At 47.7% G+C, this 18,870-nt stretch overlaps 2 protein-coding genes and 1 long non-coding RNA gene across 17 annotated transcripts in view; 1 reads left to right on the top strand and 2 right to left on the bottom strand.

The window, feature by feature from the left end:
• Positions 1 to 2,869, bottom strand: part of LOC140619611 (uncharacterized) — a 29,121-nt gene extending 26,252 nt beyond the window's left edge. For 8 of the 10 annotated variants that reach the window (XR_012019481.1, XR_012019482.1, XR_012019480.1 and 5 more), the window contains exon 1: positions 1,070 to 2,869. This is a non-coding gene — a long non-coding RNA (uncharacterized lncRNA). The remainder of the gene's footprint in view (positions 1 to 1,069) is intronic. The other 2 variants (XR_012019486.1, XR_012019485.1) reach the window with 1 other exon arrangement.
• PIK3IP1 (phosphoinositide-3-kinase interacting protein 1) lies at positions 790 to 18,434 on the top strand. 3 transcript variants are annotated; one of them, XM_072803293.1, is made up of 6 exons: positions 790 to 1,503; positions 2,457 to 2,573; positions 2,663 to 2,782; positions 3,736 to 3,903; positions 4,002 to 4,080; positions 11,509 to 18,434. In XM_072803293.1, exons 1-6 carry the CDS (start codon positions 1,419 to 1,421, stop codon positions 11,711 to 11,713), a joined length of 774 nt encoding a protein of 257 aa, XP_072659394.1. In that variant the 5' UTR covers positions 790 to 1,418; the 3' UTR covers positions 11,714 to 18,434. The 3 variants fall into 3 exon arrangements, with proteins under 3 accessions (XP_072659394.1, XP_072659393.1, XP_072659392.1); XM_072803292.1 differs by having other exon boundaries at positions 3,727 to 3,903; XM_072803291.1 differs by having other exon boundaries at positions 3,703 to 3,903.
• Positions 14,058 to 18,870, bottom strand: part of LIMK2 (LIM domain kinase 2) — a 59,886-nt gene continuing 55,073 nt past the window's right edge. For all 4 annotated transcript variants that reach the window (XM_072803288.1, XM_072803287.1, XM_072803289.1 and 1 more), the window contains 2 exons: positions 18,275 to 18,432; positions 14,058 to 16,212 (listed from right to left, as the gene is read on the bottom strand). In XM_072803288.1, the coding sequence (XP_072659389.1) occupies positions 16,068 to 16,212; positions 18,275 to 18,432 (303 nt within the window). In that variant the 3' untranslated portion in view covers positions 14,058 to 16,067. The remainder of the gene's footprint in view (positions 16,213 to 18,274; positions 18,433 to 18,870) is intronic.

The raw sequence follows: 18,870 nt of genomic DNA, 5'->3' as shown, positions 1-18,870 counted from the left end.
GTAAAATTTTGGCATATCTGTGTATATGTATGTGAATAAATTTACAGATTCTGTGTGATTACCAGCATAGGCCAAGTCAGGGGTCAGAAGATCAGAAGCTTGTGTGGGCAGACAGGAGTATGGTTGCAAAAACAAAGCAACATGTCTTATTAAATGGACTGAAGGACTCAAACACAGTCAGCAAACTTCTGTAAAAAGTAAACTAAATTTCTGTCCTTTCCATGTCTGAAATCTGACTAGTAAATGCAAATTTACTTCAGATTGGTTGGATTGACATTAGCTTTCTTCCTTGATAAAGCTTCTGAAACCTATTTAGTGAAGTTTTTTTTTCTTCTCCCTAAATTACTGCCTAAAGATACAAGCCCTCAGATCGAAACAGTCTTCCATTTCTATTTTGAGATTTGCTTGAGTCACAAGGTAATCTTGGAGAATCACTCTGCTCTGTCTCTCCATTTACTGAGGCTGCCTGGGAACTCAAACTGTCAGCCAAACAGGAAGAGGACCCTTCTGCCTAACTCCAAAAGGCCTAAGTCATATGAATGTGGTGAGGTTTAATGATGGCTATAAATCACTGCGATGGATTTCCCACAGGGTGGAGGAAAGAAAGCAAACATTTGACTTAACTTCCTCTATATGAATTCAGGGCTGGTAGAAAGACTAGACTATTAAATATAGCAAGCAAATGTCCCAATGTTTGCTAACATGTGTTTTCAACTAAAGAGACCCCTTCCGTATTCCTACTATATATGACACCTCCAAAACCCAAATATAAACAAAGTAAAGTGACTGATCTGATCCTGGCACAGGATCAGATTATTATACTTTTATTATTATACTTTTTTTTTTAAAGTCAGTGTTCATAAAAATGTATAAACCATAAAGGCCCCTTTTTTTCCAAAATGAATATAAAGTGTTCCTTCCACCTGGATACTCTTATTTGAGCCCACTATGAAGTCTTGAGTTCCTCCTGCTTCTGTAGTAGGTCCTAAATTGTTCTGCCTTTGTGACTTTAATTTCAAACCCTCCCCACAATAATGCCTCTTGACAGAGTTACTCTTTCTATACTCACACAAATGGAAACAGAAGAGATGAAAAGCCCCGGGGATGCAGTCAGTGTAGATCTCAAACTGATCCTCTGCTAAGCACAACCTGAACTCTGCCTCTTTCTTCTGTGGGCAGAGTTCCTCTCTTGGCTTAGTGATCTTGCTTGGCATACGAGGCTTAGGACCCAGGGGGCGCCTTTCAGCGGAAAAAACACCTCGCTGCAGCAAGCTAGCTGGGAAGCTCCCAATTCTAAAGAGACGCTGTTTACCAGAAGAGCATAACAAGGGCAGGTCTGACTGCAAGCCTGGGACTGGGAGGCAGAGCCGACGCCAAGGGGAACCCAGTTGGACACTGGTTGGTCAATCACCTGCAAGATGAAGGAGGTGAGGATGCTCTTGGCCTGGGTGCAAACATTCCTCATCAGCAACATGCTCCTAGCAGAAGCCTATGGATCTGGAGGTGAGATTACAATCTTTCCTTCCTGCAGCAACTTAAATGAAGTAGAACGGGTAAAGCTATTTCCCAAGCATAGCCAGACTTGACAGCAAAATGACAGGAAATGAAGCTTTGTTGCTGGTTTCTCTTGTTCCATGAAGGCTTTTTCTCTCTCCTTCTTTCTCCTTTCCCTGTCAGGGGCTTGCAGCTCCATATTTGTCATTAACGAAAGCAAGTAGCTACTTTCCTTTTCCTTGCCTGTGGCTCATGAGTGGACGGAATTTGGGGTTCATCTCCCCTACTCCCTAAGTCCTGTTCTTTTCAGGGGTTTTGCTTGGTGTGGTTGGCAGCACAGGCCCTCGTCCCCCAGGCTCTCCTGCTGAGGGGAGTGGGAATTTGGAATCCCATCCAAGCAGTGGATGAGGCAGGTTCCCTCCGGTTGAGGCTCTCTTTTGCCTGACTGAATCCAGGCTTTTGTAGAATTCTCTTGGGGAGGAGTGTTGCCAGTGCAAGTGTGGCCATATCCGTGAAAGGAATACCCCAGTTTATGCAACATGGAATTACAACACAGGGATGAATTTCAGGCCTGGCCGCCCACCGACCCAAAACTCCCAACATCTCCAAAAAGGGACCCGAACCCAAGTCTCCCCTGCACGCTCCTCCAAAGTGGCCATAAGTTCCAGAGTAACAACCCTGTGCACTTGTGCAGCGCCTGCCGGCTTACAAAAATAAAAGCTAACATTCTCTGAGCGCTGAGTGAGGGCCGGACACCAAAGGGGCTTTGGACGCGCTGTTCCTTCTCTGCGCTTTCTCTTCCTTCTCTTTCCGGCCTCACAACAACCCTTCAAGGCAGCTCGGGTTTTCCACATGAGGTCAGGGAGGCCCAGCCGGGCCCAGGGTCGCCCAGGCGGGGCAGGTCCGACTCCTCTGCCGGCCACTCAGGGTCTGGGGGTTGCGGGGGCTCCTCTTCCTCACAGGTTGCTTCTGGGACAACGGCCACCTGTACCGGGCGGACCAGCCCTCCCCAGCACCGGGCCTGCGCTGCCTCAACTGGCTGGAGGCGCAGAGCCGCCTGGCGTCTGCCTCCGCGGCGGGTGAGTGTCGGCCCCGGGCGGCGGGCGGCGGGCGGCGGCCGCGGCCTGGGCCCTGGCCCCGTCCCATGGCGCCTTCTCTCCCCTCCCAGACGCCGGCAACCACAGCTTCTGCCGGAACCCGGACCGGGACCCACGCGGGCCCTGGTGCTACGTCAGCGGCGAGGCCGGCGCTCCCGAGAAGCGGCCTTGCGAGGACCTGCGCTGCTCAGGTACCGGCCGGGACTCCGAGGAGCCCGGAACCCCCCAGACCCCCACACCCCGGGCGGCCTGGGAGCGGCCGTTCCACCCGCCGCGCACGTGCGTCCGCGCGTCGCCGGCCGGCCCCGCCCCGCCCCCGCGCCGTCCGATTGGCCAGGGCTGTCTCCAGGCCGCGGGGCGCGAAGCCCATTGGCCGCCGCCGCTTCTCCGAGTGAGCTCATCCTCCGCGAGCGCCTTGTAAACAACCGTGGGAGGCGAGGCCCTGCCCCTTGGCCGCGCGCTCCCGGCCTGGTGCGCAGCCGCCGGCGGCTCACGGGACCTGACTCCCGGCCCCACGCCCTTAGCGACTCCCTCGCCGCCGAGCGGCCGTCTGTGGAGCGGCTCTGCCCTGTTAGGCACTCTGCATACGGCGCCCCTGGACAGAGACCGAGTCGGGGTCTGAGCCGCAGAGAAGTTCAGCGACATTTTGAAAGCGATGGCAGGGTCCAGACTTAAATCTAGGTTTCTTAGACTCCAGAGCCATGGCTAGTTGCTCTCGAGGCAGCGAGGCCGTTCTCTAAAATTAGATTAAATCGAATGTGTAGCGCATGTAACATAGGGACTGGCAAATAGTGTGGATTCAGGAATTGTTTCCAAGCGCGGAGGGGGACCCCTTGGAGAAGAGGGCAACTGAGCGGACCTTGGGAGATGGCAAGGGTTTGAGCAGATGACGTGGGAGGCAGGAGGGGCTCGTTCTCCTGTCCTTCCTCTACCTTTGCCGTGTTCCAACTGTGGCGTGGCCCCCTCAGACCTGGCCTTGTCCCTGGGGTGTGTGGGGATTGTAAGGTGAACCCATTCCCCCTTCTCTCCTCCCCCAACACTCCAGGCCAGTTCCAGCTGCGGAACTCACTCAGGCTACTCTAATGAGACATATTTTACACTTCACCTCCAGAGACCACTTCCCTATCCCCTCCAGCCTCCACAGCAGACACTGAGGAGGCGTCTGAAGTGCCAAGTGGAGATGAGGTGCAGCTGTTCCCTCCTGCCAATGCCCTGCCCGCCCGGAGTGAGGCAGCAGCCGTGCAGCCAGTGATTGGGATCAGCCAACGGGTTCGGGTCAACTCCAAAGAGAAAAAAGACCTGGGAACCCTGGGTATGATTGCCCCACCCCATCCTTGTGCGAACCATCAATAAATATTTTCCCATTGTCTGGGGTGAGGCTAATGGGATCTTGTGTCCTGTCCTTGGTAGGCTATGTGCTGGGCATTACCATGATGGTGATCATCATTGCCATCGGAGCTGGCATCGTCTTGGGCTATACCTATAAGAGGTAAGTAGCTTCTCTTCTGGGCTAAAAGGAGGGGAGGAAGGTACATAAAGTTGAATCAGACTTCTTTGTGGCATACATACCCAAAAAAGGAAGTCAAGTATTGAAAGAGGAAAACTAGCTTAAGATGTACAGACTTGGTTCTAGTCTTTATCAGGTGACCTTGGACAAACTCTTTCCTTTGGTGCCTTTACTCCTCACCCAAAAGCCTTGTGAGGTAGGAGTTCTTGTTTCCCACTTTACAGATGAGGAAACTTTCATCAGAGAGGTGAAGTGACTTGCCCAAGGTCACAGTACCTGGGAGTGCCTAGGTTCAAAGCCAGCTCTTTTGATATCTTTTTTTTTTTAAGATTTTATTTATTTATTCATGAGAGACATACAGAGTCAGAGACCTAGGCAGAGGGAGAAGCAGGCTCCATGCAGGGAGCCTGCTTGGGACTCGATCCTGGGACTCTGGAATCACGCACTGGGCTGAAGGCAGACGCTCAACCGCTGAGCTACACAGGAGTCCCTGTTTTGATATCAAATTCTCTGCTGTCTAATACAACATGCCTGGTATGGAAGTGAGTGGCACTGTAGGAATCAGGCTGGACACTCATTGCAGGGTTCCAGAAATTGAATTCTTTCTGTGAGTTATAAAATTCTACTAGAAGGGTGCCTGGATGGTTCAGCCGGTTAAGCGTCCAACTTGATTTCAGCTCAGGTCATGATCTCAGGGTTGTGAGATTGAGCCCCACATCAAGATCTGTGCTGGGCATGGGGCCTGCTTAAGATTCTCTCCCTCTCTCTCCACCCCTCCCTTCCCCCTGTAAAAAAATACATAATAAAATCCTACTAGAAAAGGTTCCTAGCCACTCCTTTTGCAGTTGGGGCTTGAATTCCCTGGGCTATAAGCAGTGGGATCTCCTTTAGAATAGGAGGGAAAAATGAGTTGGAGGACATAGAACCTGTTTGCTACTCATCACCACTATGAGGAAGCCAAAGAGGCTCCTGGGAAACTCAGAGATTTGACCTGTGGCTGGGACAATAGGAGGAGGAGTGCTCACTTTGAGAGGCCCCCTGAAGTATCATGTGGAAAAGGCTCTCAAAGTCCATGATGGGTACCTGATAATAAGCCCCAAATTGCATTCATTTTTACAGCATTGGCTGGTTCTGGAAAAATTATTTTCCATTCCGGCCAGTATCAGGGAACTTGACTTCTAGCCCTGAGTACTTGTGATATTTCTCTTCTATGATCTGAGAAGGCTTTCTGAAAGGGATGCGATATGGTGGCCTGCATTTCCCAGTGGTAAGGGCTGTGTCTGAGCTCACAGCCCTGGTGGGTCACCCAGCATTAAATAAACCTAGGGTATCCTTAGAGACAATGTAGTCAGCCTCATTTTACAGATGAAAAGTGTTGGCTAAGAATAACAACAATAACTGCAAAAGTGAACATTTACCATATGCCAGACCCTGCTTCCAGCAATTTACATGCTTTAATTCAGTTCTCACAATCACCCTTATAAGGTAAAGGCTGTTATTAGCTCTAGTTTATTTACTTATAAAGATTTTATTTATTTTATTTTATTTTATTTTATTTTATTTTATTTTATTTTATTATTATTTTATTTTATTTTATTTACTTATAAAGATTTTACTTACTTATTTGAGAGATAGAGAACATCCCCTCCCTGCCCCCTGTGAGGGGGAATGCGGCAGAGGGAGACCAAGAGGGAGAAGCACTTCCTGCCGAGCAGGGAGCCCAATGTTGTGGGGCCCAATCCCGGATCCTGAGATCACTACCCGAGCTAGACTGAGCCACCCAGGCCCCCTATCCTTAGTTTATACAATAGGAAACTGAGAAAAGAGAGGATATATACTTTGCTTGAGGTCATACACCTAGCATTTGGTAGAGCCACGTCTTACTCTTGCCATGAACTAGCTATCTGTGTGATTTTGGGCAAGTTGTTCCTATTTCCTACTGCAGAGCTTAGCTCAGTGTGTAGCACACAGTAAGTGGTCAGTAAATGACAGCTGTTTTTTCTTTTCTGTAAAATGTGAGTCCTGTACTAGCACTCTCTGAGCCCTTGTTCCTTCTCTGTTTTTCTATGATTCAGGAAGCAGAGGTTCAGAGAGAGCCAAGTATTGACCTAAGAGGGTCTGCTGACTTCCATTCCGTGAGGCTATTGCCCCAGTGGGATGGTTAACATGGCAGGTCCAGGGACACTTGCTTGTTCATTTCAGTGAATTAGAGGAAATGATATGGTAACCCTGGCCTACAATCCACAATCAGACCCAAAACTCTTGGCTGAGTTGAGACCTTGAAATATTTCCTCCTTACTCAGCCACTGGATAGCAGTTGACTCCTCTCCGATCTTGTGACAATTTCCACACCTTCAGGTGCTTGAACTGACTAAACATTCTTAATTCTGAGCTTAGTTCTTGTGCCCAATAAGGAATCCAGGCCTTTTTTCTTCTAAATTTGCTTCTCTGGGCTGTCGTAGGACTGCCCTGAGGCCTTGAATTTACTGTCCTGTAAGCTTAGGGCAAGGCACCAAGTCACCAGACTCCCCGTCACTAACCACCGGACCACCCCTTTCCTCAGCAAAAGTGCTCTGAGAACAGACTATAACAGGAAACCGCATGTGGGCTAGAGGCAAGCTCTCAATTCTCATCTCTCTCTGTCAGAGAACAGAGTGTCCTGGAAAGAGCTGTTGAATGTAGGTTCTGCTATTCCTCTGCACTTTGTTTTCTTGATTGTTGAATGGGGATATGTCCTCTCCCCCACTCCGTACATCCATACTCACCCACCCAAGATTATCATAAGTATTAGATGTAAGCAGTAGAACACCAATTAGGTTAGATAATCATAGTAGCAGTGAAAATTAATTGCATGCTTTTTAAATAAATACAGCCCTACTGAATGCTCTTCCCTGATGATTTGGCCCAAGCCTCATGACCACACTTGACAAGATTCATTTTTTACACCATTTTACAGTGAGATGCTGAGATCTAAAAGAGTTAAGTGCCGTGTCCAAGCTACACAGCCAGTAAGATGTGTCTAAGGATTACCAATATCTCCCAAAAGCCCAGCGAGGCTCAGCAGCTCATGAAAATTTGCTTGAATTGCAAAGGACGGTAGGAAAAATGGAAACTTTCAAAATAAAACAGCTGAGTCTAGAAATCAAAAGAACCAGGAATGTAGTTCTCCAACTGCTGCCCGTTCTAGGTGTGACACCAGACAAGTATTTTACCTTCCCTCGTTTCCTCATCTGTAAAAAGGGTAAAGTCAGATTAGAAGTAATGATCCTCTTAGTTCTAGTATTTCCTTAAAAAAAAAAAAAAGGGCAGTATTAACTGCTGGTGGCAGTAGACGGTACTGGGTTCAGATCCCAGCTCTGCTATTTGTTTAAATAAATGGTTTAACCTGTCTGCATCTGCCTTCCTATCTCTAAAACAGAGATCCTAATAGATACCATGTAGGTTTGTTGTGAGAATGAAATTAGCGTAGTTGGGTATAGGGTTTGTGTTCATAGCCTTAGTTGCCTTGGGGACCTTTTCGTGAGCAGGAGTATGGCACAGCACTACTTCCAACTGGGAAAATAGTGAAAGAATAATTGGAAGAAACCTGTGTTGCCTGAAGGAAGTCTGGAGTGTTTTCAGCACCTCAAAGAGGATGTCAGAGGCAGGCAGCAGCCATTCACACCTGCTGTCTCTGGCCAGCCCAGATCCCCATCATGGCTCTGGAGCAGTCATGGATAGAATTACTGCAACACTTGAACTCTGCAAAGGACCATGAGGCTAATGGGATTGGGCTTTTCCCTGCCTGGAAAGGGCAAGCAGGAACCAAGCTTCCTCTCAGGGGAGTAAGGGCCGCAGGTGGGTGTGGGTGAGGGCTCAGCTTGTCGGGTCTTTGTCATGGTTGTCTAGGCTACGAGGTTCAGCCAGCCAGTCTGAAGCTCCCTGTCTCTGCCCAAAGTGCAGTGCCTGTGCTATTCAGAGGGAGCGTTTATTTTCTGATAAAAAGGCAAGGGAAAAACTGTAAGTCAACACTACTCTACCCCCGTAGGAGAGGAGCTGAGTCAGTGAATAAGCCTTTTGTTCTTTTTTGGCTGCCAGACAACAGCCTGGCCACCCCTTACCCCCAAAGGCAGTAAGAAGGGGCTGAGCTGCTTGATGGTCAATGCAGCAGGCCTGGTGGCCTCTCTCAGATCTTAAAAGGAATTGGGGACAGCCTCTGCATCTCCAGCACTCCTAGGCACCATTAACAGGAGGCCCGTGGGGTTGGGTGTGTTTTGAAGCTTCTAAATGGATGAGACCATAATCCAGATGAATCTCAGCACCTCTTTCCTTTACCCTTGGCTATTCTTCCAGTCCTATTCTTTTTTTTTTTTTCTTTAAAGACTTTATTTATGAGAGAGAGAGAGAGGCGGAGACACAGGTAGAGGGAGAAACCGGCTCCATGCAGGGAGCTCGATGCAGGACTCGATCCCAGGACCCCAGGATCACACCCTGGGCTGAAGGCAGGCCCTAAACCGCTGAGCCACCCAGGGATCCCTCTTCCAGTCCTATTCTGCTCCATTAATATGAATTGATTTCTTTCCCCTAAAGACTTCTGATGCAGCCTGACAATTATCAATAGCTGGCCACAGCCAGATGCTTGGTAAAGAAGGTAGCTGATGAAAGCAGGACAACTCCCAATGCCTCAGTTTCTTCATCTATAAGATGTGGATTATACTATCTTACAAAATTGGTGGTGAAGTGGCACATATATAAAGTGTGTTATGTCCAGTAGGTGCATAGGTAGCTCTTTTCATCCTAGATAATGGGAAGGTCATTTCCTGGCACCTTAGTGGGTACTCAGGATGTAAGAGTTCTCACTTTCCCTCCTCAGCCCCTTAGATTTTGAAATTCAGGCCTTGGCAAAGGACACTTGCATATTCCACCTCTTTCATTAACTGCCTTTTGGCCTTCTGCTGCCTTGGGGCTCCCTTAGTAAAATTAAATCCAGATTGTCAAAGTTTTTCCCTACATGGGCAACCTTGAAGGATCTGGCTTTTTGTTTTATTATGGAAGGAAGTGTTTCCTTATGTGGTGGCAGCTGAAACTGATGAGCAGTGCCCACGGGCAAAATAAATCTTAGGCTGAGTGGGGATACACTTGGTCCAGACAACCATCTTCCCATGTCCCTCCATTTCCTCTTGGGATGCTCTGGGAGTTCTTCTGCTGTAGGAGGTGGTGGTGTCCAGTACAGGGGCTAATGATAAGGATGGGGCGAGTGCCTCAGGCTTGCACATGCAAAAACTCAGTCACCCAGGGTGACTCAAGGAGATGAGCTCACAACTTTGCCTTTTGTGACCTTACAATGAAAAACAGGGAATCAGTACATCTCATGTGAGGAATTTTACAGTATGTCAGGGGCCCTGGAGGTTATCAAGCCCAAGTCCTTGTTTTACAAATGATAAAATTAAGGTCCAGAGAGGAGTTGCTGGAGGTCACATAAACAATAATTGCCTTGGTTGGTCAGTAGGAGTTTCCTTGGGAAACCAGATTAAGATAACATTGCTTGGTGAGTCAAGTCATATTCAGGGCAAAATCATAATAACCTCCTCTATGAGTTTTACAGCAGTTCCACTGTTTTCAACATGCATTCACATTCATTATCCTATTTTGAGGCAGATATTATCCCCATTTCACAGATGAGGAAACCAAGGCTCAGCAAGGCTAAATGTTTTGCGAGGTGTCACACAGCCAAGGCTAAGCTGGTACTAAAATGCAAGAGAACTGGTTGATTTAAAGGCAGTTCTGAGGCACCTCTGCAGACTTCAGCCCCTCCAGGCCCTGCTTTTTTCTCAATATCCTTCAGTCTCTAGAAACTTGTCATTGTACCTCATATGATGGATGTGTAATCTACCTGATCTCAGCTATCTCCTTGCTGTCTGAAGTAGGCCTGTGTTATTTCACCAAGTTATTAATCATATGCCTGTTTCAAGGCCTCTTTGGCACAGGCTCCTTCTAGGAGGATTTCCTCTGACAATTGAGCCCATGTGTTTAGTTGTGATTTCAGAGTAAGCTGATCTGGGTCCTCCTGGGTGTTGGTTCTGGTGTGCAGTGTGCTAGGCATTCACCAAACCCTTTGGCCTGCAATGGGCATGGTCCAGGCCAGTGGGAAGGACCCTACATGTGCACCAGAAGACTAGGTTTGAGTCCCTATGCCACCATTTCATTGGGGTGACCCTGGTCAGGTCAACTTCTCTGATTATTATCTGGAGTCCAACAAACTTGGATTTGAACCCATTATGTTAATGGAGAGTTCCTTCACCTCACTGGGCTATTTCTTCATCTGTAAAATGAATGATAAGACCTAATTCCTAGGATTCAGCCAAGAATGAGGTAAGATAATGTACACAAAGTCCTTAGCATGGAGTGAATACTCCATTTGAGTAAAATGGGGCAACACCATGGCCTGCTTGAGTCACTGAGCACCATGAGAATTCAAAGGTGTGAACATGGTCACTGAGCACCATGAGAATTCAAAGGTGTGTGTGAACATGGAGGGATCTGATGGTCACTGTCTCATTGTTTCCCATTGACCTGAGCAGCCCCCAGCCCCTTTTGCCCCCCTGCATGGGCTGGGGACAATCCTTGTTTCCAGCCAGGGCTCATACCTTCCAAGGACTGTATTATAAGACAACTGCCTTAGGTCAGCTTTCTGCACGACTTTATGGGATAGGACTGAGATGGTTCTCTGGGTCTCCTGAAGCCCTTGGCTGAAAGAACAAACCATATCTTGCTTTAAGAGTCTCTCCTCTACGCTATCTTCATTGAGCCTGTCTGCAGCCGTGTTGAGGTTCATGCTACTACACCAATTTTACAGATGAGGAAGCAGAGACTAGAAGTACAGGAGCTTCTTGTTAAGATAACCTGGCAGAATGGAAATCTTGTGTATCAGCCACCGATTCACTGTGACCATGGTTAGCCCTTACCCCTGCCTGGGTACAGCAAAGCTATTTATTTATTTTATTTTATTTTATTTTATTTTATTTTATTTTATTTATTTTATTTATTTTATTTTATTTTATTATATTTTATTTATTTTATTTATTTTATTTTATTTTATTTATTTTATTTTATTTTATATTTTATTTTATTTTATTATTTTATTTTATTTATTTTATTTTATTTTATTTTATTTTATTTTATTTTATTTTATTTTATTTTATTTATTTTATTTTATTTTATTTTATTAAGATTTTATTTATTTATGAGAGACACAGAGAGAGGCAGGCTCCCTGCAGGGAGCCCAACATGGGAGTCTCCAGGATCACGCCCTGGGCTGAAGGCCAGCGCCAAACCACTGAGCCACCCAGGGATCCCCCAGCAAAGCTATTTAATGAGCAAAGCCACGCGGGTGGCATTCACAGCCTGAATGCTTCCTTCTTTTCCTGCCAGGGGGAAGGACCTGAAAGAGCAGCATGACCAGCAAGTGTGTGAGAGGGAGATGCAACGAATTACCCTACCCTTGTCTGCTTTCACCAACCCCACCTGTGAGATCATGGATGAGAAGACTATTGTGGTCCACACCAACCAGACTCCAGTGGACCTTCAGGAGGGCAGCGCTCCCCTCATGGGCCAGGCAGGCACGCCTGGGGCCTGAGCTGCCACTAATGGGCAGTAGCCCATGCAGACACTGGTGCAGGACAGCCTACCCTCCTACAGCTGGGAGGATCTATAGTTTTTGTTGTGGTTAAAACCCTCCCTTGACTTTTTATTTTTTTATTTTTTTTAATTTTTTTTTGGTGAATTCTAAAACAGAAGCAGAGGTTGTGCTAAGGGTAAGGCTGGGTAGGATCCTACCAGTGCTCCTCCTCCATCCTTGGAGCAGGATTTTGCCTGTGGATGGAGTTAGCGGTGGCCTCCACAGCAGTGCTGCTGACCAGGGCTTCCAAACATTGCTTATGCCCCAGAACTGAATCAGGGACAGACAGGGAGCTCCCCAAGGCTCCTCTATGCTTTATTATCTAAGATGGCCTCAGTCTCCACCCTCCTGTCTGTTCTCTGTGGGCTTGAGTGGCGCATACTGTTATCCATAGTTCAGGTCAAGTAGGTCAAGAGTCAGGATTTAAAAATTATATTTAGTTTTTAAAATAGTTGGGATGGAACTCCCTACTGACCTCTGAGAACCAGAAACGAGTTTGTACAGAAGTCAAAACTGTGGGTTGAAAATGGGATCTAGGCTGGGGGCTCCTGGGGGTGCTCCAGCTTTGCTGGCAGTGATGTGCCTTGATAACCATGGGCTGGGCCTGGGCCCAGGCCCAGGGACTCTTCCTGTTTCAAAAGGAAAGGAAGAATTGCACTGAACATTCCACTTGGGAAGAGGGTAGAGAAGGATCCACGGCTGCTTTAGGCCACAGGACCTGAGGGGACCTGGGGTACCCTAGACAGTTTCTGTTCAGGGTGGACAATGACCTCTTTTCATTTTGCAGGGGTAAGACAAGAGCCAATTAACCTATGGGGATTACACTGTGGGTCCTTGTGAGCTGCTTCTGAGAGGGTAACCCAGAAACTAAGCTCAGAGGCAAGGTAGTAAAGTACGTCAGGACTTGCCCCGGCAGTGGCTTGAGTTTGCAGGTGGCTCTGTAGCCTCCAGGCTAGTGCATTCCTGGGGATAGTAGGGCTAGGGTCACAACCCCTAACTTGTAAAACAATCAGAACCATTGGGAGGGACCTTAGGGTTCCTCAAGCCTTTTGGACACAGGACCCTCTGGGAGCCCATAGGGGTAAAGTGATGCCTAAGGTCATAGAGCAAGCTACTGGCATGGCCAAGAGGAGAATAACATTTCTCCACAGCACTGTGCTGCACTGAGCCAGTGGGTCAGCAGGGCCTCCAAGCCCTGATGTCACACTTGGAGGCCTTAGTAGTGCTCCCTATCCAGAGCTTCCTTCCCAAAGCCTTTCCACTGCCCCACATGGGGGGGAGGGGTCAGTAGGGCCCATTCTCTTCAGCAGACTATTCCTGGGAGTGGTTTGCTGAGGGGACCTAGGGTTCAAGGGTCCCTTGGTGTTAGTTGATACCGAAGAAAAGAACAGTACATTACTGGTTTCTACTTTTCTATAAAAGCATTTCTCTGTGTACATGTTTTATATACCTCATTCTGATACCTGCATATAAAGTGCAGGAAATTGCTCTGCATTTGACTTGTATAAATTTAAAAAAAACACAAAAAAACAAAAAATTGTATTGTCAAGTTTTTACGGGGTGCCAGGACACTCCTCCCATAAGTTGGTTAGCTTTGGTTACCTTGTCCACACCTGTGTTTTCATTAACCCTGGCCCTGTAACTGATGCGGGTAACTGCTGTGTTCTGGCATCACTAGGAATCATTCAGGTGGAAGTTGTAGGAAAGATGGGTATGCTGGCTTCCCCGTAGGTGATTCAGTCACTGCAAATCTTCTCCCCCCTCAGCATTCTTCTGGAGGTGGAAGTAGTTAAAATGAACATCCAGGGAGCCCTTTGCAGGGGCTGGAGATAGAAGTGATGGGTGGTGGTGCTGTAGCAGCCAAAGGGAAGGATAGGTGTGCAGAGGGGAATGGGTCCTTGAGCTGCAGGAAGCAGCTCTAGGTAGAGGAAGGTCCCTGTGGGGTGACTCCTAGGACTGGAGAAGAAGCTACCAATAGGAAATTGTTGGACTTTCAGCGTGAGATTTCAGCAGCAGGTTCTCTGCTTCTAGGAACACCCAGGGTGACCTCTGCCCATGCCCAGGCATTGCTGTATAGTTCTAGAAACAAGGGGCACCATATATTATCAGTTTTGCCAGGAACCAGATTCTGTCCTTAACTGAACTTCCCAAATTCTGGGAGAAATCACCTTTGGGTATATGGATTTATACTGTACCCAGGATCCCACTAGCCAGATCTCATCCTGCCCAATGTGCCACATCTCCCATGTGTAGAAAGCAAGGACAAGTCTTCTCTCAAATACTTGAAGAAAAACACAAGGGGTGAAGGTGACTTGCATTTATTTCTTCCCTTTATGACTGTGGAACCAGGCCCTGCAGGGAGGATATCCAGGCATTCAGAGGGTGTAAGTGTATGGCTCCAAAGGAAGCACTTGGCCTGCAGGTCAGAATCAGACCTGCTTCAAGGACTGGGTTGCCTCAGGTGGGATGTGTTTGTTCTCTGGAGCAGATTGGTGTCTACATAAGAAGAGGGGATTAGAGTTGGGGGGGGGGGGGCGCAGGGGCTTAAAAAGTCCCCTGCTGTGGGGAGTCATGGAGCAGGGGCCTGAAAGTGGCCAGCAGACCTCCCACGTGTATCCTGCTGAGCCAGGCTCCAATTCACTTTTTCACTCTCAGTAACATCACTCACTTATGTTAACTGTTTAATTTATTTGGTCTGCTCAATGGCCCACAGTGGGCCCACCACTCCCATGCTTGCTGGGGACAGCTGAGGCACAACCAGCCACAAAATGCTGACTTAGAGCTGCTGGGAGCCAGGGCTCAACCCTACAGCAAGCTTGCACACTCCACACGTAAGTATGGTCTATATAGCAGGTAAACTCTGTCCAGAGAGGACATCTAATCCCACAATTTATCAGGCCTATGTACAGTATTTCACATATCACCCAACAGAGCAACAAAACAGTATTAACATCAACCACTCTCCTGGATCACTCCCCGCCACTGCCTCCCCCCACCCCCACCCCACAACCACCACACATCGCAGTAATATCCCAAACCCATTCCCAATTTGTTAAATATGGTGCAAGCTCACAGACACATAGGAGGAGGCAAATTTTGTTGTGTTGAATGTCCCTGGCCTTCTCGGAAGCCAAGGTGGAGCATGCCTCCAGGGCTTTTCATTGCCCATAACTGTCAAGAAGCTGAAGCCAGGAGCTAGTGAGCTGGGCCAACCAACAAGGGAAATAGAAGCCAGAAAGCCCAGCTCAGGGAGTGGTCTTTCCCAGCATCCCAGTTCCGGGACTCTGCCACCACCTCGTTGCTGCCTAGACCAGGTATGGTGAAGGGTGAGCAATGGCTGCCACAAGGGAAGGGCCAAGAGACTGCTGAGATTCCCATTTCCCTGACTCATATGTTGGGCCTGGGGCAAGCCACACAATCCTCCAGAACCCATCTAGCACTAAGTTTAAATGCCTCGGGCTCCTGAGGTGCCCACCAAGGTATGAATGACAGCAGCCAGGATATGGGCTTTATAGAAGGCAGGACACCTTTCTTTCCAGGCCCCAGCCTCATGCTGCACTTGTGGGTGAGTGCTTGTTGCAGGTAGAGAGGCCCAGGAACTCTCAGCGAGCCTCTAGCAGTACAGTTTGAGAACATGAGGTGGAAGATCCCCCTCACAGTGATGTGGCCCCTAGGCCTGGGAGATGAACAAACTAGCCCTTCCGCTGACTCCTGGTCAGTTCCACCACAAATTCAGGGACTCTTCAAAACCTGCCCCCTCACAGGGGAAGGGGGACACAGTGGAAGGGGGTGTGTAGCACCACTGTCATTTCACATCCTTGGATAGCCACTTGGCCACCATTCTCTTGTCTACACTCCCACCTGAAGTCCTCCTGTACCTAGCTAGACCGGAGACTTCAGAGCCCACAGGCAGGTTCACCCTGGAATCCTGCCCAGCAGGTCCAGGTCATGCTGATTAGTGTAAGGAAGAACCTTCCAGAATCCCAATGCCAAGGGGTTCCCAAGTGGTCATGAGTAACAGATTCTTCCTGGATCATGGGCCAGGCTTTCTTTTTTTTCCTTTTTTTTCTTTCTTCACAGCTTTCAGGCGAGTGTTGGATCTACAGACAGTAACCAGGCCCCCAAACCTGTGATGTGTTTCCCTGGTGCTGCACCCGCTCGCCTCCTGGGGAGGTAGTAAAGATGGCTTGTTCTGTTCTAAACAAGCTGCCAATCCACAGGAAGCCCGGACGGTCCTGCCCACAGCAGGGACAGGGCGCAGAGGGGGCAATGGTGGATGCAGAACGCCCCCCTGCAGGGGGCTGGGCCAAGGCTAGGGGGGTGAGTCCCGGGTCAGGCCGTACTGCAAGCTCACAGTGTGGTCCAGCTCCTCCAGCTCTGCAGGCAGCGGGATGCCCAGCTCCCCCAGGTACAGGGAGAGAGCCTCAAAGGAGTCCTCCAGTTTTGAGAATGCAGGTCTAGAAAGAAAAGGGGTAAGTTGGAGGCAGGTGAGATAAGGGCAGGGCCACTGGATGCTATGCAAGGTACCCAGGCCTGCAGCTCAACCACTTCCTAGTTGTGTGACCTTGGGCAAGCCCCTTAACCTCGTGCCTCTGCAGGAAATGGGGATGATATGTTATAGCTACTGTGTGGGGTTGCTGTGAAGACAGCACTGTGAGAAGGCTGACCTTGTTCAAGGGGGTAGCTTAAAAAAAAAAAAAAAAAAAAGAGTCCAGGGAGAAAAAAGCTTGTCTCATGTCTTGGAGAAAATGCAATTATCAAAGGTGCAATTGGACTAAGTGCCTTTTAAAGATTCTTTCTAGTCCTCAGACTGTTTCCACATCAATGGATCTGCTCAGGAAGAGACATTTCATGGACTCAGCAGCTCTTCCCAAGGGGAAAACAAACAGCGGGCTCCCAGTGCTGTGGAAACAGCTTAGCTGTCCTGGAACCCTAAGCCAGCTCTGGCTTACTCCTCTGCCTCCTCCATGTTTTTGTTTAACCATCTTGCCACCTTCTTGGCAAGGCCCACTGTCACCACCATATTTAAAATTACAACTTGCACCCTACACATCCTCTTTCCTTAGCTCTGCTCTTTTTTCCATAAACATTTCTCACTTCCTAATATTCAATGAAGGGCATTCTATCTATTGTTTATCATCTATCCTTGTTAGAATGTGAGTTCCAGGAGGGCAGGCACCTTTGCTTTGCTCACCCATATGCTCAGGACAGGGTTGAGCACATGGCAGGCACTCAGTCTTTTTTGAGTGAATTAAACACAGACATTTAGAATGACTAGGAAGGGATATTAGCAAACAAATACTGTGTAGCTTCATATTTTCTCCTCATGCTCTTACTCTGGTGTTATTGCAGTCCTTTGGTTCATGAAGGAACGAAATGCAGAGCCTCCCACCAGCAAATCCCATTAAGTGGACCTTTGGAAACCATTTTAAAATAAAGGCTGTGTGCCAACTGGTTATCTTGAAAGGATAGAGTAGGAGAGTAAGTAGTGCTCGGGGGCACGATGGTTAGATGGTCATAGAAAATGTGCACTTTCTGTGCTATATATTTTAGTCATATTTGAAAATTTTTAAAAAAGATTTTATTTATTTATTCATGAGAGACAGAGAGAGAGAGAGCCAGAGCCAGAGCCAGAGACACAGGTAGAGAGAGAAGCAAGCTCCACGCAGGGAGCCCGGTGTGGGACTTGATCCCGGGACTCCAGAATCATGCCCTGGGCCAAAGGCAAGTGCTAAACCATGGAGCCACCCAGTGATCCCCCATATTTGAATTTTTAAAAAGATTTATTTACTTAAGTAATCTCTACACCCAACCTGGGGTTCAAATTCACAACCCTGAGATCAAGAGGGTTCCACCAACTGAGCCAGCCAGGTGCTCTTTAAATTTGTTTAAAAGAAACAAGATTTTTAAGAGAAGAAAATAGATTCTAGTTTTCTAATGCACAAACTTGGAAAGAAGTGGGGTAATGTTGCTAAAGAAAACCATAACCTGAGATGAATAATGGTCATTTAATTTTTTTTCTTTAAAGGAGATAATTAGCTAAATGCATAAAGATGTTCACTATAGTAATACCTATTATAAGAAGAAACTGAAAAAACCTATCTACATTATGTATATCATAATATATTCGGACAGTCTCTTAATTGAATTTCAGATAGTTAACAAAAATGATAAACAAGACTGGGGATAATAACAAGGAAAATGCAGGGCAAAATACAAAACTTTCCTTTATTGAAATTATAACTATATAAAAAAATGTATGTGTTTGGACATAGATGAACATGAAAAACACTTATTCTGTTCGAATGGCATAGGTTTGGGTGACTTTTCTCCTGTTACAATTTCTCTTTATGGCTGTGTCTGTGTTATAGCCGGGTCACTCATGGCTATGCCCTGTCCCCCAACCACCCTACCTGGCATGTCAGAGTTGTTAGGGTGGATTCAGTGGATGAGAGCTGCATCGTTGAACTCAAAGCTTTTGCCAGCCCTGTACCTGGGAGAAGGGGGCAGGATACCAACCTGCTCTCAGGCTCCAGTTTGCAGCAGATGGCGGCCAGGGGAAAGAAGGCGGGGGGGCAGTCTGTAGGGACAAACTTCTCCCAGAAAAGCTTCACGTTGAGGCCAAAGTCCAGTGTTCGGGGCAGGCAGTCAGGATCTGCATATACCTGCCCAATGATCTGCAGATGAGAAGATGGTCAGGAGTGGACTATGGTGGGTGCAGCCACAGAGGAGTGGGATACTGGTGTATGGATAGGAAGGATGGGCAGAAGAGGGAGGTAAAAATCAAAGTTAAAGAGCTGTACTCCTCTAAGTCCAAATCACACTAATCCAGACTGGTCTTTCAACTGAGAGTCTGGTTATTGAGGAGGGTTTGGAAGAGGCTTCACTGCAGCAGAAGCATGATGTTCCAAATCTGGAGAGACAGCTCCACACATTCCACCCTGCCCTGCCATGTCCCCTTGTTTCTCTGTACCCTGCCAGAGTTCAGGCTCTGTGAAGTGAGATCCTGGGTCTGATTCATGTCTGAAACCTTCTAGTGCCAGCCTATTGCTTTGCAGACAGTAAATGCTCCACTGATTTCTATCAAAGAAAATAATTAAAAAAAAAAAACAAAA

Source organism: Canis lupus, chromosome 27 (genome assembly GCF_048164855.1).
Source record: "Canis lupus baileyi chromosome 27, mCanLup2.hap1, whole genome shotgun sequence".
NCBI classification, from domain to species: Eukaryota; Metazoa; Chordata; class Mammalia; order Carnivora; family Canidae; genus Canis; species Canis lupus.
The sequence above is the reverse complement of the archived record's forward strand: the minus strand, read 5'-3'. Positions and strand labels throughout refer to the sequence as shown.

Coding starts and splice junctions, on each gene's coding strand:
- PIK3IP1 (XM_072803291.1), top strand. CDS start 1,419: ATGAAGGAGGTGAGGATGCTCTTGGCCTGGGTGCAAACATTCCTCATC. Junction 1,504..2,456: donor AGAAGCCTATGGATCTGGAG/GTGAGATTACAA, acceptor TCTTCCTCACAG/GTTGCTTCTGGGACAACGGC. Junction 4,081..11,508: donor TTGGGCTATACCTATAAGAG/GTAAGTAGCTTC, acceptor TTTTCCTGCCAG/GGGGAAGGACCTGAAAGAGC.